At 65.7% G+C, this 21,007-nt stretch overlaps 3 protein-coding genes across 3 annotated transcripts; 2 read left to right on the top strand and 1 right to left on the bottom strand.

Moving 5' to 3' along the window:
- Positions 1-4,012: 4,012 nt before the first annotated feature.
- Positions 4,013-7,389, top strand: LOC108494166 (glucosylceramidase-like). Its single transcript, XM_017808399.1, has 10 exons — positions 4,013-4,088; positions 4,287-4,478; positions 4,562-4,708; positions 4,855-4,988; positions 5,333-5,505; positions 5,611-5,845; positions 6,541-6,765; positions 6,839-7,002; positions 7,081-7,206; positions 7,284-7,389. The coding sequence occupies exons 1-10, from the start codon at positions 4,013-4,015 to the stop codon at positions 7,387-7,389; spliced, it is 1,578 nt and encodes a 525-aa protein (XP_017663888.1).
- A 2,850-nt stretch (positions 7,390-10,239) lies between these two features.
- LOC108494165 (glucosylceramidase-like) lies at positions 10,240-14,641 on the top strand. The gene is made up of 11 exons (XM_017808398.1): positions 10,240-10,275; positions 11,676-11,790; positions 11,906-12,097; positions 12,182-12,328; positions 12,431-12,564; positions 13,126-13,298; positions 13,398-13,635; positions 13,775-13,999; positions 14,083-14,246; positions 14,328-14,453; positions 14,533-14,641. The coding sequence occupies exons 1-11, from the start codon at positions 10,240-10,242 to the stop codon at positions 14,639-14,641; spliced, it is 1,659 nt and encodes a 552-aa protein (XP_017663887.1).
- Positions 14,642-16,291: 1,650 nt separating this feature from the next.
- MTX1 (metaxin 1) lies at positions 16,292-19,933 on the bottom strand. The gene is made up of 8 exons (XM_017808418.1): positions 19,809-19,933; positions 19,631-19,700; positions 18,170-18,249; positions 17,956-18,048; positions 17,451-17,633; positions 17,205-17,281; positions 16,728-16,882; positions 16,292-16,650 (listed from the first exon to the last, which is right to left on the bottom strand). The coding sequence occupies exons 1-8, from the start codon at positions 19,887-19,889 to the stop codon at positions 16,421-16,423; spliced, it is 969 nt and encodes a 322-aa protein (XP_017663907.1). The 5' UTR covers positions 19,890-19,933; the 3' UTR covers positions 16,292-16,420.
- Positions 19,934-21,007: the final 1,074 nt, after the last annotated feature.

Raw genomic sequence — 21,007 nt, 5'->3', positions numbered from 1 at the left:
GGAGACCCCACAGGCTGTGAGCGCTGTGTTCTGCTGTTCTGGCATTAAACGGTGAAGCTGCCTCGGTGTCCGCGGCTGGGAGAGAAACGTCCGGGTCCCTCCCCTGCTCCTGGGCACTGTGGCTGGGTGCCACCCGGGCATGGAGCCCGCAGGAGGACGGAGAGCAGCATGGAACACTCGGAACCCCATGGGGCAGCCCCTCTCCCTGCTCCCCCTCTGCCCCCCACAGCTCCCTGTGGAGCTCACTGTGCCAGGGGGTGCTCCCAGTCTCCTCCCAGTTCCAAGCATGTACTGCCTGGCAGGGGCTGGGCACAGCCTGGGTGCTCTTCCAGTGCCTTTGGGGACAGGTTTTAGGACCTGGCAAGTGGCTCAGGATTCACCTGGCACACAGGTGCTCTGGGTGCTGGAGCAGGAGCAGAAGCAGGAACAAAACACCTGGACACCCCTCTGATGGAAGGTCTGGGCAGGGGTTGCAGTCAAGGTTCAGCTTTCCATGCTTTTTTTGCCAAGCTGGAGCCACTCACAACCCAATGCCAGGCCAGGGGGTGTGTGAATCACGTTTTTCCCAGCCCAGGGTGCTCCCAGGGTCAGGGCTGGAGGCAGAGCCAGTTCCAGAGACATCGCAGCGTGGAGGGCTCAGGGTCCCAGCTGGCTCTGGCATTGCCAGCTGCTCCTGGGGCTTTGCCAGGACAGGGATGCTGGCCAGGCTGCAGCAACCCTGCCTGGAGCATGAGCTGTGCCCCTGTGGGGACTGGGCAGAGGGGTCCCCACTGTGGAGAGGAGAGTGGGGGTGCACCAGAGGCTCAGCACCCACCACGGAGCTGGGGCAGCTTGAGCAAGTGGGCCCAGGGCCAGGAGTGGGCGCTGAGAGTGGGTCCACCCAGGAAGGAGGGAGGGAGCTGGCAGGGCGTGGGAGCAGGGGATTAGGGCAGGGAGGTCACAATTGCAGGGCGAGGAGGGCGGCCGGGCCCCTGGGCTGATCCGCGGGGGTGGGATGTGCCCGGGGGTGCTGTCAGGGCTGACAGCCCCGATGCTGCGTGGGCTGGGCACGGCCCAGGCGGGGTCTGTGCGTGACAGAGTCACCCTGGGACATCCTGCACCGTGGTGCCACAGCGACACTGCTCCGGGGGGGGAGCCCTGGGACCCTGCAACTCCAGGAGGAGTCCTGGGGAGAGCACCCTGCTCCTGCCCCGAGGCTGTTTGTGTTTGTCCACAAGAGGGAAATATTTCTCCAGGATCATAACCAGAGTGAGCTCCACTCCCAGTGTCCTGCTCCCAGCATCCCATTCCCAGCATCCCGCTCCCAGCACCCTGCTCCTGGTGCAGGGCTGCTCCTTCACCTTCTTCTTTCTTCCTTGCCCTGGTCCTAACAGCTGGTGGCCAGATGCTGAATCACCCTGGTCCGCGTGCCCTTGTCCCTGTGCTCGGCTCTGAAGGACAGAGCAGCTCTGGGATAAACGGAGCGGGGGCGAGTCCTGGGCTTGGCTGGGCTTGGCTCATTAATTCCTGTGCAAAGCCTTGCCTTGTTTGGGGCTTACAGTGGCTGGGGGCTGCTGGGGCCCCCCAGGAACTGGCCTGGCACCAGTGACCACCCTAAAGTCTGTGTCCCTCCGTGCTCCAGGCCGGGGTCCCGCTGCAGGGAACGAGCTGTGGGGAAGGAACTGCTGTGATGCCACACTGAGGCTCTTTGGCCTCGGTGTTTACGGAGTCGTGATGCCCATAAAGGTGACTCAGCCCAGCTCAGTGTCCCCAGGGTCCCCATCCACACCCTCCTGACTAAGGGACCAAAATTCACCCCCCGACTCCTCCACCAGCTCCTCTGAGCCCACATCCTCGGCCCCGGCACGGAACGAACCCACCTGTGCGCTGCAAAGGGCGGCCACACGATGCCAGCGAGGCCCCTGCGACCCCCACCAGCCCCCTGTGCGCGGGGAGCGGCCTCAAGAAGCGGATTTTGGGGGTTTGGTGGGGCTGCCCAGCATGTCCCGTGCCAGCGGCTCCGTGGTGCGAGGCGTTGCCCATCCCCTGGGTCTCACTTTTCCTGCTCGGCAGGACGCTCTTATCAGCCAGATGTTGATAAGGATGAGCTCCAGCAGCCTCCGCAGTGTTTTTGCTTCCAGGAGCTGCAGGGACCTGAGCCAGCTGGGGGGCTCTGGCCCCTCAGCAGGACCTCAGGACGGAAAAGGGTGAGTGGGGCATCCCAGGTGGCTGGAAGCGGGCTGGGAGGTGGCTGATGGCCACAGGACCTATTAACCCCTCCCCAAAACTGGGGCTCATTAGCCTGGGCGTAGCAGTCGCGTGACAACTTAATCACACTCGGGGGTGGGAGATACACAGCACAGTAGGACTGGGCCAGGAGCTCCCTTCCTGGGCAGCTGTTTGCCCTGTGAGATGGAACCAGGGGCTGCCTGGCCCTGTCTGCCCCAGCTCTGGTGGCAGCAGGGGCTGGTGTCCCGTGGCTCAGCTCCCAGCGGAGGTGTGGGACCGTGGCAGGGCCCATGGCAGCGCAGTGCTGGGGGCAGGAGGAACTCTGACAATTGACTTGCCCCAGAGCTGCATCTGATATGCCAGGAAAGGAGCAAATTAGTCATGAAGTGCTGCTCCACCCGGGCAGGGAGAGCTAACGGAGCAGTTTAACCCTGTGGAGGGGAGCTCTGACCTGGGGAGTGACACTCCAGGCCACTGGAGCTGTGCCAGGGAGCTGTGGTTGGGATGTGGCCACTCTCTGTCCCCTGGGCCACCCCTGTGGGGAGATACTGAGGTTGTCCCTGCAGTGATGGGCACATGTTCATGGGATCAGGCACAGCCTGGGTGATGGGACCCAGATCAGGTGGGATCTGTGGGCCCAGCTGAGCTGGCCCAGTTCAACCCTGTCCTGGGCTGGAGGGTCCCTCTCAGAGGAGCAAGGAGTGCTCCTGGAGCAGTTGGTCACCACAGCTGGGCTCTGCTCCTGGCATGGCTGGTGTTAGGGAACCCAGTCCCTGTCTGTGGGTCCAACTGCCATGGCCAGGGGCCAGAGTGCAACCCTGCTTGTGTGGGAGCTGGGGCATCGCCCACTTGCTGCCACTGCTGCCACTGCTGCCACTGCTGCCACTGCTGCCACCTTCCCCAGCGCCCCCTGAGGAGGGGAGAGCAATTCCAAAGCCTTTGGCAGGGAATGGCAGTGGCCCCAGCTCCTGTGTGGCCATCCCTGTAGGGTCCATCTGCCACCCTGGGCCATTTTGCTGGCGTCACCCGGGGGTCCTGGGCCCTCCCCACGCTGGACACAAACGCCTGGCAGCTCCTGAGGGAGAGTGGGGGCAGTGGGGTGATGGACAGGGGTAAGTGGGTGGTCCAGGATGCCGTTGGAGGTTCCCAGCAGGACAGGCAGCTGTCACGAGCCTTCCCTGGGCTCTGCCAGACCCAGGGGCTCGTCCAGACCGTGACCGACAAAACAAAGGAATCGGCTCTTCCTTCAGGGATTGCAGAGGGGTCCCAGAGTTCCCCCCACGACACCTCCCTGTGCTGGTGGGGCCCTCACTCAGGCAGAGCTGCCGGTGCTGCGTCGCTGTCCCTCCCTGGCACGGCGCTGGGGGGCGAGGGGGGCCCGGTGTTCCCCAGCCCCACGGCGAGGAGACGTTCGATGGTCCCGGCCCGAGGGCAGGTACGGGCCGGGAGGAGGGCAAGGAGGAGCTGTGGGGGAGGGAGAGGGTGTGCTGCAGAGGGAAGTCTCGGAGCAGCTCCCTGTAAAGGCTGGAGCCGCTGAGGAGGAGGAGGGCTGGCAGCAGCACAGGTCGGGAGCAGCCGGGGTGAAGGTGGGTGGGCTGGACCCACCTCACCTACCTGAAAGACAAAGGTGTTCTGGGGGCAGGAGCTCTCTGGCAGAGAAAACAGAAGCAGGGGCTGGGGAGATGGGGCTGATCCAGAGGGGAGCACAGCCTGTCCCTCCATCCCCCTGCCTTGGCTGAGGGTTCTCCTGCTCGCAGGTGCTGCTCCCTGGGACCTGCTGGAGCTGAAGGGACGTGGAGGGGCCATGGGGGCTCTCAGTATCCTGGGCTGGCTGCTCCTGCTGCTGCTTCTGCTGCTGATGCCGGTGCCCTGGGCGGCAGGTGAGCACGGGGATGTCCCGGGGCGCCGGGATGTCCCGGGGTAGGGGCAGGAGCCTGGGGACAGGATGGACCCGGGTGCTGGGGAGGTGGCAGGATGCAAGGCATGGGGGCAGCACATCATCCAGGGCAGGCGGGAGAGCTGAGCCTGCAGCTGCCCCTACCCTCCCGTGCCACCCCCTCCCCTCCCGTGCCCCCCAGGCGCCCGGCCCTGCATCCCCAGGGATTTTGGCCATGGCTCGATAGTCTGTGTCTGCAACGCCACGTACTGCGACACGCTGGACCCCCTGGTCCTGCCACCCCCCGGCTCCTACGTCAAGTACGAGAGCAGCAAGGCCGGCAAGAGGCTGGAGCGGAGCGAGGGGAAATTCCAGCACAGCCTGCACACCCCAGGTACGGCCAGGCTGGGAAAGGTGGGCGGCGGTGCCACCGCAGGTCCCCCGGGCACCGCGGGCTGAGCCGGGCTCTCCCCTCAGGGCTGCTGCTGACCCTCAACATCACCACGCTGTACCAGAGCATGAAGGGCTTCGGCGGGTCCCTCTCGGATTCAGCTGCCATGAACATCCTGCGGCTGTCACGGCCGGCCCAGGACAACCTGCTGCGCTCCTACTTCTCCGCGTGCGGTGAGCGGTGAGGGCGCGGCAGCGCGGGCGGCTCGTGGGGTCACCGGAGGTGGCTGTGCCTGTCCCCGCTGCAGGGACACCCCTCACCTGGGTGCCTGCTCCGGTGCTGCTTGATGCTTTTCCTGCTTTTCCCGCTTTTCCCACAGGGATCGAGTACAACCTCATCCGGGTGCCCATGGCTTGCAGCGACTTCTCCGTGCGCCCCTACAGCTACGACGACATCCCCCATGACTATGAGCTGAAGCACTTCAGGCTGATGGATGAGGACGTGAAGATGAAGGTGGGAGGTTGAAGCCGCTGCCATCGGCTCCTTGTCCCCTCTCCCGCTGGAGCTCCTGAGTGTGCCGGGACCCCCGCGACCGGGTGCTGCCGAGCCCTGCACACAGTAGCAGGGTGTGTGGGGACAGCCTGTGGGAGCTGGCACCTCCTCCAGGGCACGTCCCGGCGCATCCTGGCTGGCACTGGTGGGATGAGGAGCCGGGGCTCTGTGCCATGGGGTGGTGCTCGCCAGCTGCTGGTCCTGGCTGGGGTCCCTTGAGTGCTCCCCATAGTCCGGTGCTGGGCCCTGTGGTGTTTTGGGGGCGTCAGCTGGAGCTGAGCCGGTCCCTTTGCTCGCTCCCACAGATCCCTGTCCTGCACAGAGCCTTGGCCATGAGCAAGCGGCCGCTGTTGCTGTTTGCCAGCCCCTGGACCGCCCCGGGCTGGATGAGGAGTAACGGGGACATCCGTGGGAAGGGGACGCTGAAGGGGCAGGCGGGGGACAAGTACCACCAGACCTGGGCCAACTACTTCATCAAGTACCATCCCCGGGGCAATACCACGGGATAGACTGCAGAGGGGGGCTGGGGAGTGGGTTATGGGGGCAGGCACAGCCTGAGGCTGCCCCCTCTTCCCTGCCCCAGGTTCCTGGATGAATACGCCAAACACAACGTGACCTTCTGGGCGGTGACGGCGCAGAACGAGCCGCTGGCGGGGCTCTTGACACCCCCCGAGTTCCCCACCATCGTCTTCACGGCCGCGCAGCAGCGAGACTTCATCCTGCGCGACCTGGGCCCCGCACTGGCCCGCAGCCCCCACCGCACGCGGCTCCTCATCCTCGACGACCAGCGTATCCACCTCCCGCACTGGGCCAAAGTGGTGAAGAGCAGAGCCCCTTCCTCCCCTTCCACCTCCCGCCCCAGCCCCAGGGTTTATAGGAAATGGAGCCAGAGGCCTCTCCCAGCCCTGGAGACCGGGAGCAAACCGGGTCTGCCAGAGCAGGAGCCAGAGTCGGCTCCTTCGGGAGCAGCCGCCTCCGCGTGTGCCTGGCCGGAGTGGGGACAGGAGGTGGCACCCACATCCCAGATCCCGGCAACAGCACCTTCTCTGGGCAGAGTCTTGGCTGATTCAGCTTCCCCGCACAGTGCTACAGAGCTGTTTGGGAGAGTCACCTTAAAGTAGGAGGAAAGAAAGTAATCCATGACCCTGCTCCAGCGAGAGCTCCGGGAGGGCTCAGCATGTCTCTCCCTTGCTGCCAGCCACAGGGCTGGACCACCCAAGGGGATGTGGAGGGAGGACCAGGCAGGAGCAGAACCAGGTGGGGGGTGATGGGCACCCCCAAACCCTTCCCACTGCACCCAGCCGGGTGCCAAAGCCATGCTGGGGTGCTGTTGGGGTGCCGGATCCATGCTGGGGTGCTGCTCAGGGGGATGCAGTGCTGCAGGGAGGGGGCTGCAGTGTCCACAGGAGGGGACACAAAGTGGTCCCAGAAGACCCCACTGGCACATGGGGTTCATGTGTTCATCCCCACAGCCTCAGGGTGTGGGTGTGAGGCATCTCCTTTGCTCCCCCAGGTGCTGGGCAATGCCACAGCTGCCCGTTACGTGGCCGGCCTGGCGGTCCACTGGTACATGGACCCCATTGTCCCGCCTGGCTGCAGCCTGGAAGCCACCCACAAGCTCTTCCCTGACCATTTCCTCCTCTACACGGAGGCCTGCAGTGGCGTCTTCAGCTTCCGCTTCGCCGTGTCCCTGGGCTGCTGGGAGCGAGGGGACCAGTACAGCCACAGCATCCTGACGGTACAGCCCCCCCCGCTGCCCGCCCGGGGCTGGGGGGGCTCAGCCCTGCTCAGCCCCTTCCCCACCCTCCCAGGTCCTGAACCACTTTGTGGCCGGTTGGACCGACTGGAACCTGGTCCTGGATCTGGAGGGGGGGCCCAACTGGGTCAAGAACTTCGTGGACAGCCCCGTCATCGTGGACGGCAGCAAGGATGTCTTCTACAAGCAGCCCATGTTCTACCACCTGGGGCACTTCAGGTGGGTCGGGGGGAGATCAGGTGCTGCTGCCAGCCCCAGACCAGGGGCACGACCCCTCTCCTGATCCTCTCCCCACAGCAAGTTCATCCCCGAGGGCTCCCGGCGCGTGGGGCTCCACAGCAGCCGCCGCTGCCTCCTGTGCCAGCTGGAGCACGTGGCCGTCCTGCGCCCCGACGGTGCCCTCGTCCTGGTGGTCCTCAACAGGTCAGCCTGGGCAGGGGGACAAGGGGGGACGCTCAGCCCTGGCTGTGCCGACCTGCTCAGCCTCTCTCACCCCCCAGGTTTGGCTGGGATGTGCCATTTGGGATCCGGGACCCCACCATGGGGTTCATCGAGACCGTGGCTCTGGCTCACTCCATCCAGACCTACCTGTGGCGCCAGCAGTGATGGCCAGGGCAGTGCTGGGGGGCTCCAGGGGTTAACTCTTCCCCCGCCCTTTCCAGTACCCCTCAGTGGTGGAAGTGGGTGATTACCCGGTGCTGGGGGCGCAGGAGGGACCAGGGGCTGAGCCCTTGTGCGAGGGGCTCCGTGTGCTCCCGGCCAGGGCTGCTGCTTCCCAGCCCCTCCCCTCCCTCCCAGCATCCCCCATCCCCCTGGAAGCTCCCTGTGCGCCTCTCCTGGACCACACTTCCACACGTGGCTCCCTCGAAACCTTCGCGTGTGTCTCGGGCGCCAAGTAAAGCCATGACGCGCTCCCTCCGGAATGCGCCGTTCCCGTCAGTGTTTCCTCTACGCGCTCGGAAATCGCTCGGTTTTCCTCGGCGAGGCGGCTCCGGGCCAGGGGTGCCCCGGGGGCTCCGGCCTCGTGGCCCGCGGGTGGCTCCTTGTTTATCCCTGCAGCTGGAGCCTCTCCGCCGCTGCCAGACCTTGATTCGTTCCAGATGTGCCGTTGGTTTTTCCCCGGCCCGCTTTCTTGGGAGGGGTGGGGGGGAATTTTTTTTTTTTTAAAACCCAAATGTCAGACACTCGGAAAGGTCGAGTAAATGATATCAGTGTCCCCCATCCACCGAACCTCATGGGCAAATTAGGGGTGCCCCCTCTCCCGGAGCTCATGCCACTGGCCACATCCACCCACCCAGCGCCGGGGTGGCCTCTGGACAGAGTCCCCTCTGTTCCGGCCACGGCCAGCACCGGCCGCAGCCTGCAGTGACCTCCCCGTCCTGTTTGCTTTCCCTAAATACCAGTTACAGTATTTCCCTGTGCCTTTGGGAACGTTACCAGCACCTTTGAAGTCCAGGAATGAGAAAGCCAGAGCGCTCCTTGGCAAAGGCCCCCGTGTGAGAGCCTCGGAGCTGCTGAGGTTGGGGAAAACGAAAAACCCAGAGGTTTAACAGCTGTTTTATTGGAGTGCGGCGTGAAGGTGGCACCGGGCTCTGCCCCAGCCCTGTTCACAGAGCACATCAGGCCATCCCAAGGCTTTGTCCATGTTCCTGGGGAGTGCTGGTCCCAACGGCGGCCGGGCCGGGCTGCCTGTGCTTGGAATCACAGAATAGAATCATGGAATTGTTGAGGTTGGAAAAGGCCTCCAAGATCATCCAGTCCAACCGTTCCCCCAGCACTGCCAAGGCCACCACTAAACCCTGTCCCCAAGTGCTCCATCCACGTCTGTAAATTCCACCATCCAGGGATGGTGACTCCACCACTGCCCTGGGCACCCTCTGCCAGGGCTTGTCAGTCTTTTCCATGAAGAAATTTTCCCTAATGTCCAACCTAAACCTCCCCTGCTGCAACTCGAGGCAGTTTCACCTTGTCCTGTCCCTTGTCCCCTGGGAGCAGAGCCTGACCCCCCTTGGCTCCCCCCTCCTGTCAGGGAGTTGGAGAGAGCAAGAATGTCTGACCTCCTTTTCTCCAGGCTGAGCCTCCCCAGCTCCCTCAGCTGCTCCTGGTGCTCCAGACCCTTTCCCAGCTCCGTTCCCTTCTCTGGACACGCTCCAACCCCCCAATATCTTTCTTGTCATGTGGGGGCCAGAACTGACCCCAGGATTCGAGGTGTCACCTCACCAGTGCCCAGCACAGGGGCCCTGTGGCCCTGGTCCTGCTGGCCACGCTATTCCTGACACCACCCTTCCCAAGGGACATCGGCGCTCTGCGAGGCAGGGGCGGCACACACAGAACCCCCACCCCGGGTGTTCGGCAGCGCCCGGGGACGCCTGTGCAGGGAAATACTCCGGCACTGCCCCCTCCGGGCTGGCTCCCTGCTCCTGCCCATCCGGAACCGCAGCTGCCGCGGGGCCGGGACCTTCCCTCCCTGCTGAAAAACCGACTGGGAAACTGGGGGATGCACCGGTGGGTGCGAGGATCCGGGGCGAGGCTGCAGGAATCACCCCCATCACCCCCACGGGCCGCAGCGTGTGCCGGGGGTCCTTCTCTGGCCGCAGCAGGAGGAGCAGGACCCTGGGGGTGAGGGACTGTGTTCCTCAGGGAAGGGCTGCAATTCCCGGGTGAGGGGCTGCAGGCCCTGGGTGAGGGGCTGTGGCCCCCAGGTGAGGGGCTGTAGACCCTGGGTGAGGGGCTGCCCCCTGAGAGAGGGGTGAGGTCCCTGAATGAGGGGCTGTGGTCCCTGGGTTGGGGGGGCTGTGGTCTCTGGGATGGGGGGGCTGTGGTCCCTGGGTTGGGGGGGCTGTGGTCTCTGGGATGGGGGGGCTGTGGTCCCTGGGTTGGGGGGGCTGTGGTCTCTGGGATGGGGGGGCTGTGGTCCCTGGGTTGGGGGGGCTGTGGTCTCTGGGATGGGGGGGCTGTGGTCCCTGGGTTGGGGGGGCTGTGGTCCCTGGGTTGGGGGGGCTGTGGTCTCTGGGATGGGGGGGCTGTGGTCCCTGGGTTGGGGGGGCTGTGGTCTCTGGGATGGGGGGGTTGTGGTCTCCAGTGAGGGGCTGCTGTCCCTGGCAGAGGGGCTGGGTGGGGGGTTGTCTCCCTGGCCGTTTGCACCAGCTCCCCATGGGGACCCCAGCACAGATGCCACTCCTGCCGTGGCTCTGCCCCTCTCCTGTTTCTTCTGCTAGCCAGATGCCTGCAATTAGGAAGGATCCCAAATTAGAAGGTGTGGAGCCCAGACTTGTTTTGCAAATGATAAACTGCTGCAGCCAGCTCCACCCAGCCCGCTGCGGCGTGGGGCTCCAGCGTGGGGGGCACAGGGGCGATGGGACCCTCAGCACTGCCCCCACTGTGCCCACCGCCTGTGGGGTCAGCAGTGGGGTTTCGGGGGTCCCTGCCAAGGCTGGCTGCTGGCATGTGACCACCATGGCCTCAGCAGCACCGCTGGCCACAGGAGGGAAGGTGGTGGAGCAGCCACAAGCAGGACACGGGGCGTGGTGGTGGCACTGACCAAGGGCAAAGCCAGACCACTGTCCAGTGGGATGAGCAGGGACCCTGGGTGGGCGCCGTGCCCAAGTTGTCCTGGGGACACAAGGCTGCTCCCGTGGGGCTCTTCCCAAGGGGAGCACTGCACTGGGCGGGGGTGGCTGCGAAGGTCCTGTCTGGGGTGATGGAGGCACCTGAGGGGAGCTGGTGGGGAAGGGGAGCTGGTGGGGATCCCTCTCCCCCAGCTTCCCTCTGGCCACCAGGACAGGTTCCAGGGAAAGGTTTGCAAATGCTGTGGTGTGTTGAAAGCTCATTGGAGCCGGGTTGCAAAATCATCCCCAGGCTCCTCTTCAAACACGGAGTCCCATGAGCTGTCCCATCCCAAACTCACCTTTCCTGCTCCACCAGACACGTCACCTCCCACCAGGCACAGCCAGGACGCAGGTCCCGGCGCTGCTGCCCCAGAGACGCAGCAAGAGGGGGTTTGGCAGCAGGTGAGTCCACTGGGCCCAGGGAGGCTTTGTCAGAAGGTGGGAATGGGGAAGGGGATGGGGATGGGGGAAGCCCCAGGCAGCAGGACCGTGCTGAGGCCGTGGTGCATCATTCCCAGGCAGGGAGTGGGAGGCAGTGCGTGCAGAACAGCCACCTGGCCTCCCTCTGACGGGGGTCTTGAGGAGTCCTCAACCTGGCACCAGGGTCAGGAGGCTCGGAGGTGGCATCTCCCTCCTTGAGAGGCTCCTTGCCCAGCAGCATGGGAAGGACAGGGCAGGGTGCAAGCATCTGTGTGGAGCAGGGGAATGTGGGACCCTCTGTGCTGGGGGCTCGAGCCCCAGAGTGCTCTGGTTGGGAGAGTCTTGGCTGCTTGAATTTGGGAGTGTGGACCTGTTTGCTTCTGGCCACGGCTTGGGAGGCACCAGGGACACATGAGCTGGCATGGCATGGCATGGCATGGCATGACAAATCGTGGCATGGCACAGCAGAGCATGGCACAGCTATGGGAGCAAAGAGGGAGAAGGAGTGGGAGGGAGACAATGGGAGTGAACTGATCTGCAGGTACAGGTAAAGCTGGTGTGGGTGGCTGGAAACACCGGGCTGGTGGGGCAGCTCACACCCAGGGGCTGCACAAACCTGGGGGCTGCACAAACCTGGGGGGACTGCACCCTTGGCTGGGAGCCAGAGCTGTTGGTGGGCACTGGAGGGGTGGGAGAGGAGTGGGCAGTGAGCAGGGAGAGGAGGCTCAGCCCTGGAAGGAGGGTTTCCAAAGCCCCCTGGCAGGGGGGTGATGCTGGGGGTCTCCCTGCTCTGGGTCTCTGTACCCGTGCAGGGCTGGGTCAGGGTGAGAGGAGCTGGGTGCTGACACCTTGCCCTGCTCCCAGCCCCGGTGTGTTCATCGACGTCGCCCAAGCCACTGCAGCAGAGGTGCCATGGGGCCAGGCTGTGCCAGCGTCCTGGGCTGGCTCCTGCTGGCACAGGCAGCCCTGCAGGCCACAGGTACGTGTCCCTGGGCTGTGCAGGGTGGGGGGTTTGGGGTCTGTGGTGGGTCAGAGGGGTGAGCTGGGCTCCTGCCGCAGCCCTCGGTGCCTGCCCGGTCTCTCCTGTGCCACAGGCAGCCGTCCCTGCGATGCCAAGGACTTTGGGCACGGCTCGCTGGTCTGTGCCTGCAGTGCCACGTACTGCGACACGCTGGACCCCCTGGTCCTGCCGGCCCCCGGCTCCTACGTCAAGTACGAGAGCAGCAAGGCCGGCAAGAGGCTGGAGCGGAGCGAGGGGAGGTTCCAGCACAACGCCGAGAGCCCAGGTACCGCCACGGCCAGGACCCGCTGCCCACCCGGGGACAGAGTCCGTCCCACGCGGTGGCAGTGACTCTGTGTGTGTCCCCCAGATTTCCACCTCACCCTGGACACGGCACAGCGGTACCAGAAGGTGAAGGGCTTCGGGGGCTCCATCACCGACGCGGCCGCCATCAACATCCAGTCCCTGTCCCAGGCTGCCCAGAACCACCTGCTCCGCTCCTACTTCTCCGAGGAAGGTGAGCCCGGGGCAGGGCGGCACTGCTGGGTGACAGGGCTGGGGGTGCTGCACCCCCCAAATACACCCTGGCAGTGCCCATCACCACCCACCCTGTCCCCAGGCATCGAGTACAACCTCGTGCGTGTGCCCATGGCCAGCACCGACTTCTCTGTCCGCCTGTACACCTACGCCGACGCCGAGGGAGACTTCGAGCTCAAACACTTCAACCTGACGGAGGAGGACACAAGGATGAAGGTGGGTCCTGCAGGAACAGCCCGAGGGACCAGGGCTGCTACCTGGGTGGGATGGGATGGGATAAAATCAAGTTGGGACAGGATGGGATTGGCTTGGGATAGGATGGGCTTTGGAAGGGGAGTACCTTCCTGCTGATGGGGAGGGAGAAGGACTCATTCTTCCATCTGGATGGGATGGGATGGGATGGGATGAGATGGGATGGGATGGGACAGGATGGGATGGGATGAGATGGAGAAGGGCGGTACTCTCTCACTGATGGAGAGAGGCCTCATCCTTCTATCTGGGTGGGAGACAGGATGGGACAGAATGGGATGGGACAGGATGGGAAGGAATGGGATGGGAAGGGAATGGATGGGGAAGAGGAACACCTTCCTGCCAATGGGGAGGGAGAGGACTCATCCTGCCCCCTGGCTGAGATGGGAGGGACTAGAATGGAATGGATTGGGATAGGGAAGGGGAGCACCTTCCCGCCTCTGGGGAGGGAGAGGAGGACTCCTGCTGCCTGCACTGCCAGTGCTGGGGCAGACCTGGAGAGCTCTCTGCCATCCCACTTCTCCCCAGATCCCCATCCTCCGGGCGGCCCAGGCGGTGGCCAAGCGGCCACTGTCACTCTACGCCAGCCCCTGGACCTCCCCCGTCTGGATGAAGACGAACGGCGCGATGACGGGGAGGGGGACGCTGAAGGGCAACCCTGGGGACAAGTACCACAAGGCCTGGGCCAAGTACTTCATCAGGTGAGGGGCCACAGGAGCGCGGTGGGTGCCAGGGGTGCTGTGCCGGGGCTGGGGCTGGCATGGGTGTGATGGGGCCGTTCACCATCTGCCCCACACCAGATTCCTGGATGAATATGCCAAGCACAACCTGACCTTCTGGGCAGTGACGGCAGGGAACGAGCCCACGGCCGGGGAGATTGTTTTCTACCCCTTCCAGTGCCTCGGCTTCTCCCCCGAGCACCAGCGGGACTTCATCGCCCAGGACCTGGGCCCGGCGCTGGCCAACAGCTCCCACCGCCACGTCCAGCTCATCATCCTGGATGACCAGAGGGTGATGCTGCCCTACTGGGCCCAGGTGGTGAGTCCTCACGGCAGCTTTCCCAACCCCACAGTGGGTCTTCTGCCCCCATGGCAGCACTCCCAGCCCCACAGCGGTTCTCCCAGTCCCACGGCAGCTATTCCAGCCCTGGGCACTGGTGACCCCTTTCTCCTGCCAGGTTCTCAAAGACCCCGTGGCCGCCAGCTACATCAGTGGCATTGGCATCCACTGGTACCTGGACTTCCTGGCACCCATCGACCTGACTCTCTCCATCACCCATCACCTCTTCCCGGACTATTTCCTCCTCTCCACAGAGGCCTCCACGGGCTCCTACTTTTGGGAGCCCAGGGTGGTGCTGGGTGGCTGGGACCGTGGGAGCAAGTACAGCCACAGCATCCTCACGGTAGGGCTGGGCAGGGGCCAGGGATGCACCAGCCACCCCCTGTGGCTCAGCACCGGGACTCAGCTCCATCCCCTGCCCCACAGAACCTCAACAACTACGTGACAGGCTGGACTGACTGGAACCTGGCCCTGGACATGGAGGGGGGCCCCAATTGGAGCAAGAACTACGTGGACAGTCCCATCATCGTGGACAGCAGCAAGGACATCTTCTACAAGCAGCCCATGTTCTACCACCTGGGACACTTCAGGTGGGTCAGGGGCTGCTGGCTCCTGCTGCCAGCTCCAGTGCCATTTCTGGCACCATGCTCAGACCCTGCTCATCCCCACAGCAAGTTCATCCCTGAGGGCTCGCAGCGTGTGGGACTGGCCGTCTCCAAGAAGTGCCACCGGTGTGACCTGGAACACTCGGCTTTCCTGCGCCCCGACGGCACCGTCGTCCTGGTGGTCCTGAACCGGTGAGTGGCTCAGCCCTGTGCCCTGCTGCACGGCCCCACTGCTCCCACTGAGCTCCGTCCCCTCTCTCATTCCCTTCAGCTCCCCCACGGATGTGACCTTTGGGATCTCTGACCCCCGGATCGGCTTCATTGAGGCCACAGCTCCCAGTGACTCCATCCAGACGTTCCTGTGGAAGCAGCCAGCCTAGTGCAGCTGCTGGAGGAGCAAAGTGCCAGCACTGGGAGCATGGTGCTGGTGGGGGCTTGGGGATGGGACCCCCATGGGGCTGGGGCTGCAGCAGAGCCCCTGCAGCCCCCTGTGCCCCAGGGGACCTGTTTGATCCAGGGGCTGCGACGCCTGCACTTTTCTAGATGTTTTCATAAAATAAACAGGTTTTCTAAAACCTTGCCTGCACCCCCACTCCCCTTGGTGCCAGCTGTGCCAGGGATGGAGGGGGCAGGTTTGGGGCTGATGGCACCTCCTGAGCCCCATGGGGTCCTGCCCTGCCTGTCCTGCCCTTCTCCTGAGGGCATCCTACAAGGTTGGTGCTCCAGGATGCAGGGGACTTTCACCCCAAAGGGTGGTATCTTCCTCCTGTCTGCAGCATCCCCAGGGCAGGGCAGGCCCCGAAGCTGGCAGGGACTGCAGACCAGGAGCAGCCAGGACCCGCAGTCGGGATTTAGTGCAAAGCCCTGGCGTCAGAAGCTCCGGTTTCTCCCCGGCCAGAGCAGGCAGCTGTGGTTTCTGCTGCCGGAGCAGCCATCAGCCCCTCCAGCTAATGGGAACCGGGAGCTTGGGGCACATACTTCCTGAGTGACGTTATGGGGGAGCGGGCTCGGACTGGGGGGGCTGCACTGAGTCATCCCCCTCCCAGTGGGGCCCCTTGAACTGGGCCAGTACGGGGGAGGCTCCGCAGCTGCCCAGCACCGCAGCTCCGCTCCCGCACGGCGCAGGGGCCCCCCGGCCATCGGGGCCGGGTGGGGGGCACGTGGGGCGCGTGTCCAGGAGCTCAGCCCGGGGACATCCAGCCACCGCAGCAGCAGGGCCGGGATGCCGGTGGCGGCGGCAGCCGGCGGCCAAACAAGCGAGGGCTGTGTGCCGGGCTGGCCCGGCGCCGCCGTTTCCATCTGTGCTCTCGTAAACCCGCAGTGGCCGGCAGGGAACGGCGGCAGCGCGGCCAGCGCCGGGGGCCAGCCCCACGCCGGGTGGCCCAGGGGACCACGGGGGGCACAGGGAGCCCGAGTGGGTGCCCCCCGACCCCGCTCACAGCCCGCGGGCCCGCGGCGGGCAGCCCACGCTCACCGCGGGACGCGCTCCCGGCCGTGCCAGCCGCGGGAGCTCCCGGCGCTGGCAGGCGTGGAGGAATGCAAACACATGTCAGCGCCGGAGGGATCCCGGCTGCTGGAGCTGGGCTCCGGGTGTCCCGCCGGCAGCAGGGAGTGCTCCCGGGTCTGGGGACGTGTCCTGACGAGCAGCCCCGGCCGCGCTTGGCACTGGTTTCACGTCCCCAGCTGTGCTGCTCTCGGGGCAGCCGGGCTGGCAGCAGCGTGGAGGGCGGGGGACGAGCCCCACAGAATCTGCCCAGAGGGATTCCACATTGGAACGGTGTGGGCTCAGCCCCACAGCTGCAGGAGAAGGGACAGGGGATGCAGCTGAGACACCACAGATGCTTTTAGGTTCCCCCCGTGCCCAGTCCCCAGTGAGACCTGGGCCTGGGGCCAAGGGGAGAGCTGGGGGCAGGACATGCTGGTGCCCGCTGCAGCACTCCATCCTGGGCAACTGGGGAAACTGGGAAGGACCCCGAGCGTGCCGAGAGGACAAGAGAGAGGTTTATTGGCATGGCAGGGACACTCCCGCAGTGAGGGCCGTGGTTCCTGGCGGGACAACGAGCGGAGCACCCACAGGGAATGATGCTGCCAGGCTCCCGGTGTAAAAAGAGTCAGAGTTCCAGGGGTCTGGGGGGGTGAGACAGTCACACAGCTCATCCTCACTCCTCCTCCTCCTCCTCTTCCTCCTCCTCCATGGCGATGGGCTGCCGGCCGGCCGGCCCCACGCCGCCGCGCTGGATGGACACGATGCCGCTCAGGAAGGCGTAGCCCAGCATGGCCACCAGCCCCACCAGCACCGACAGCAGCTGGTTGCGCCGTTTGTGGGGGTCCTCCTCTCCCTCACTGCTGTCCGTGCCCGCAGCCCGCGGGGCACCGGCCAAGGGATCAGCTGGGGGAACAGGGCAGGGATGAGAGGGGGGAAAGGTCACCCCGAGCCCACAGGGTGAGGTGGGGGACGGCCCTCACCTCCATCCCAGGGGAAGTAGAGGCTGAGGATGGAGGTGCAGTAGTTGCACAGGTTCTGCAGGGACTTCAGGTGCTGCTGCAGTTTCCCGTTGGGCAGCTTCGCCTTCAGGAGCGGCGCCAGGCGGCTGAAGACGAAGGCGTCGAGCGAGGCCGGCCTGGGGCACAGAGAGCCAGGGCTGGGCCACTGTCCCCACCCAAAGCCACCCGGACACACTGGCCAGTGCCCTGGGGGATGGCATGCAGCTTCCTCTCCTTGGAAGGGCACTGCCTCCAGCCCAGGGTGAGGATGGGGAGCAGGATGATCCCATCCCAGACCACTCCCACAGCCTGAATTCCTCACTCCCAGCTGCCTGGAACAGCCCTGTCCCACCCACAAAGCAATGCACAGGGGCTGTGACTCCCCTGCAGACCAGGGGAGGCTCAGACCCGCCAGGGTGTGGGAAGGCCCCTTCCCCTGCTCCTTCTTCGGCCACTCACGAGTCTCCGAAGAAAAACTTCTGGGAGCCAAGGCGCTGGGAGAGGAGGGTCAGGCATTCCCGGGCTTCCCGGTAGAGCTGCAGGAGGAGGAGGAGGAGGACAGAGGGTTGTCACCCACCCAGGCACTGCCACGGTGCTCAAGGGAGCCGGAGGGCAGAATCCCAGACCATAATTTGGATTTTGGCTTCACATGGGTCCCCTGGGCACCACCCAGGACCTGCTGTGCCCAGACCTCATATCCCTCACCTGCTTCTCCAGCTTCTCCTCATCCTCCATGTAGTCGTCCCCCCACAGGAGCTGCAGCCGCTCCAGGTGCCGCTTGTGCATGGAGTTGGGCAGGAAGAAGTTGAGGGGAAAGGGGACGGTCTCCGCGTACCATTTCCGCGTGTGCTCCACGTAGTTCTTCGCATCCACCCAGAACGTGTGGATCTGTGGTGGAGAACAAACCGCGGCCCGGCCACGGCGGGGCTGCAGCCAGGGGGGCTGGCACCTGAGCCCCTGCCCAGCACAGCCACCCCAGAGATCACGAGGGGCTGCGGGAGCATCGTGGCGCAGGGCAGACCCCAGCCCTGGCTGCACAACCCACCCCCACCCCGATTCCTGCCACGCCAGACCCCCGGGACGTTGCTGCCGGCAGCGCTCTCCGGCTCCGCAGGCGGGCGGGCACACACCTGAGCACTGGCACGTCTCCAGGGAGCAGACCCCATCCTTGGCCAGCCCCCCTTCCCCACGGCTCCCCCCTGAGCCTCACCAGCACCGGCAGCAGCTTCTCCTCCAGCAGGGACACGAAGGCCAGCGTGTCTGCGTTCTGCGTGGCCGACAGGTCGTAGTCGGCGTTGTACTTCTGCAGAGAAAACACCACGTGCTGAATCCTGCCAGTGGGAGACACGACAGAGCCCCCTCCTCCTCGAGGGGCTCCGGTGCCCCCCAGCCCGGGGCAGCGGGTGCTCCACACCCCCCTGTACCTGTTTCCTGAGGTGAGTTATGATCTGCTGCGTTTTGGAGATGGTGCCCTCGTCCTGCGTCCTCAGCGCGGGCAGGTGCCCTGTGGGCAGGGGGAGTGGGGGCTGCAGGTGCCGTGCCTGGGGGGCACCCTGGGCGGGCAAGGGGTTGGGGGGAAGAGCTGGGACGAGGGGAAGGGCCCCCACGCCCAGGTGAGGGGTGGGAGGCAGAGGGAGAAGTGCGTGTAAGGGGGGTGGGGGGCACAGGGGTGCACGTGAGGGGTGGAAACCATGTGTGATGGAAAATGAGGATGAGGGGGATGCACTGGGATGTGGGTGTGGGCGACAGGCAGGGGCAGGCAGGGGGGTGTAATGGGAAAAGGGAGAACAATGAGGTGCAATGGGACAGGGTGGGCAATGGGGTGCAAGGGTGCAGGGGGGCACAGAAAAAGGGGGGTGTGATGGGGTGAGGGGGTGCAATGGAGTGAAAGGGGTGTCCAAAGGGACAGGGGGTGCAATGGGGTGTGAGGGTGCAACGGGACAGTGGAGGTGCAATGGGACAAGGGTGTGATGGGGTGAGGGGGTGCAATGGAGTGAAAGGGGTGTCCAAAGGGACAGGGGGTGCGATAGGATAAGGGGGTGCAATGGGGTGTGAGGGTGCAACGGGACAGTGGAGGTGCAATGGGACAGGGGTGTGATGGGATGAGGGGGCTGTGCTGGGGTACAGAGGGGTGCAGTGGAGTTGGAGGGTGCAGGGGGGCCACTGGAAAAGGGGGTGAGATGAGGGGGGTTTGTGATGGGGTGAGGGGGCATCCAAGGGGACACAGGTCGCAGTGGGATGAGGGTGTTCAATGGGGTTGTGATGGGATGAGAGGGGTGTGATGGGGTACAGGGGAGTGCTGTGATGCAGGGGGGGACAGGACAAGGGGGTGCAATGGGGTACAAGGGTGCAATAGGACAAGGGAGGTGCAATGGGACGGGGGTGTGATGGGGTACAGGGGAGTGCTGTGGTGGTCATAGGACAAGGGGGTGCAATGAGATGAGAGGGTGCAATGCGGCAGGAGGGTGCAGGGGGGGGCACTGGACATGAGGGATGCAATGGGGTGGGAGGGTGTGATGGGGCAGTGGGTGAAATAGGGTGGGAGGGTGATGGGGCAGTGGGTGTTATGGGATGGGGGAGGGTGATGGGGCACAGTGGGGTGCAATGGGGTGGGAGGGTGCAGGGTAGGGGGGGCATAGGACAGGGGGTGTTCGACTCGATGAGGGGGTGCCACGGAGTAAGGGGGGGGCCCAGTGGGGTGGGGGATCCACAGGACATGAGGGATGCGGTGGGATAGGGGGGTGATGGGATGAGGAGGGTGTGTGATCTGTGGGAGGCTGCAGCGGTGCGGAGCAGGGGGGGCAGTGGGGCAGGGGGTCCCCGGCCGTGCCGGCACCGGGTGGTCCCGGCGGTTCCGGTGCCGGTATCCCCCGCGGGGCCCTTACCGGAGGGGCTCCTCCAGGGGTGGGTGACCCGGTGCACCTTCAGCGGCGCCCCCGTGAACCGCGCGTAGGTCTGCGGGAGGGAGGGAGGGAGGGAGGGAGCGGCGGCAGCGGGGGCTCAGCCCGCGGGACCCCCGGCCCGGCCCGTCACCGGCCCCGCCGCCCCGGCCCCGCCGCTCACCAGCACGGCCAGGCAGTCGGGGTCCACCGAGGGCAGCCCCCAGCCCCCGGCCCAGCAGAACAGCTCCATGGGCGCCGCCATCTTCCGCCGACCCGGAACCGGACGGGCGGCCCCGCACCGCCCCCGCCGCGGGGCGGCACCGGCGGCACCGCACCGGGGGCTCCGCGGGGCTCCGGAGTGCGAGGGCGGCGGTGGCGGCGACTGCCGGGACCCCCGCACCGCTCAGCTCAGCTCAGCTCAGCTCAGCTCAGCTCAGCTCAGCTCAGCTCCACACTGCTCGGCCCGGCACCTCCACGCGCTGCACCGCACCTCCCTGCTCAGCCCCGCACCTCCCCGCACCGCTCAGCTCAGCTCCACATTGCTCGGCCCCGCACCTCCACGCGCTGCACCGCACAGCCCTGCTCAGCCCCGCACCTCCCTGCTCAGCCCCGCACCTCCCCGCACCGCTCAGCTCAGCTCCACATTGCTCGGCCCCGCACCTCCACGCGCTGCACCGCACAGTCCTGCTCAGCCCCGCACCTCCTTGCTCAGCCCCGTACCTCCCCGCACCGCTCAGCTCAGCTCCACACTACTCGGCCCCGCACCTCCACGCACTGCACCGCACAGTCCTGCTCGGCCTCGCACCTCCTTGCTCAGCCCTGTACCTCCCCGCACCGCTCAGCTCAGCTCCACACTGCTCGGCCCCGCACCTCCCCGCACCGCTCAGCTCAGCTCCACACTGCTCGGCCCCGCATCTCCACGCACTGCACTGCACTGCTTAGTCCCGCTCAGCCCCGCACCTCCCCGCATCGCACAGCCCTGCTCTGGCCCGCACCACACACCACACTGTACAGCTCTTCTCAGCCCCGCACCGCCCCGCACAGCCCAGCACCACACGGCTCACCCCACCCACACACGCAGCACCCCGCTCAACCCCGCACAGCCCCGCACCACCCCGCACAGCCCCGCACCGCATAGCCCTGCTGTGCCCCGCACCGCCTCGCAGAGCCCGGCACCTCCCTGCTCGGCCCCGCCCCGCCCCGCACAGCCACGCACCTCCCGCACCACAGAGCCCCGCATCGCTGGACCCCGCTCAGCCTCGCCCCCCCCTGCACGTCTCCATGGACCGCAGCCGGGCCGGGAGCCCGCTGGCAGCGGCGGAGGGAAAACGCCCCGCGTGCGGCTCGGGACCACCCCCCTCCATCACTCCCACCCCCGCT

This window comes from Lepidothrix coronata, unplaced genomic scaffold (genome assembly GCF_001604755.1).
Source record: "Lepidothrix coronata isolate B3197 unplaced genomic scaffold, Lepidothrix_coronata-1.0 Scaffold23, whole genome shotgun sequence".
Lineage (NCBI taxonomy): Eukaryota > Metazoa > Chordata > Aves > Passeriformes > Pipridae > Lepidothrix > Lepidothrix coronata.
This window is presented reverse-complemented; position numbering and strand designations above follow the sequence as displayed.

Excerpts from the sequence above, each read along its gene's own strand:
- LOC108494166 (XM_017808399.1), top strand. The coding sequence starts at position 4,013 with ATGGGGGCTCTCAGTATCCTGGGCTGGCTGCTCCTGCTGCTGCTTCTG. Across the intron at positions 6,766-6,838 it reads ACAGCCACAGCATCCTGACG|GTCCTGAACCACTTTGTGGC; the intron begins GTACAGCCCCCC and ends CCACCCTCCCAG. Across the intron at positions 7,003-7,080 it reads TACCACCTGGGGCACTTCAG|CAAGTTCATCCCCGAGGGCT; the intron begins GTGGGTCGGGGG and ends CTCTCCCCACAG.
- LOC108494165 (XM_017808398.1), top strand. The coding sequence starts at position 10,240 with ATGGCCTCAGCAGCACCGCTGGCCACAGGAGGGAAG. Across the intron at positions 13,299-13,397 it reads TGGGCCAAGTACTTCATCAG|ATTCCTGGATGAATATGCCA; the intron begins GTGAGGGGCCAC and ends GCCCCACACCAG. Across the intron at positions 14,247-14,327 it reads TACCACCTGGGACACTTCAG|CAAGTTCATCCCTGAGGGCT; the intron begins GTGGGTCAGGGG and ends TCATCCCCACAG.
- MTX1 (XM_017808418.1), bottom strand. The coding sequence starts at position 19,889 with ATGGCGGCGCCCATGGAGCTGTTCTGCTGGGCCGGGGGCTGGGGGCTG. Across the intron at positions 19,701-19,808 it reads CCGACTGCCTGGCCGTGCTG|ACCTACGCGCGGTTCACGGG; the intron begins GTGAGCGGCGGG and ends TCCCTCCCGCAG. Across the intron at positions 17,634-17,955 it reads AGAAGCTGCTGCCGGTGCTG|ATCCACACGTTCTGGGTGGA; the intron begins GTGAGGCTCAGG and ends TCTCCACCACAG.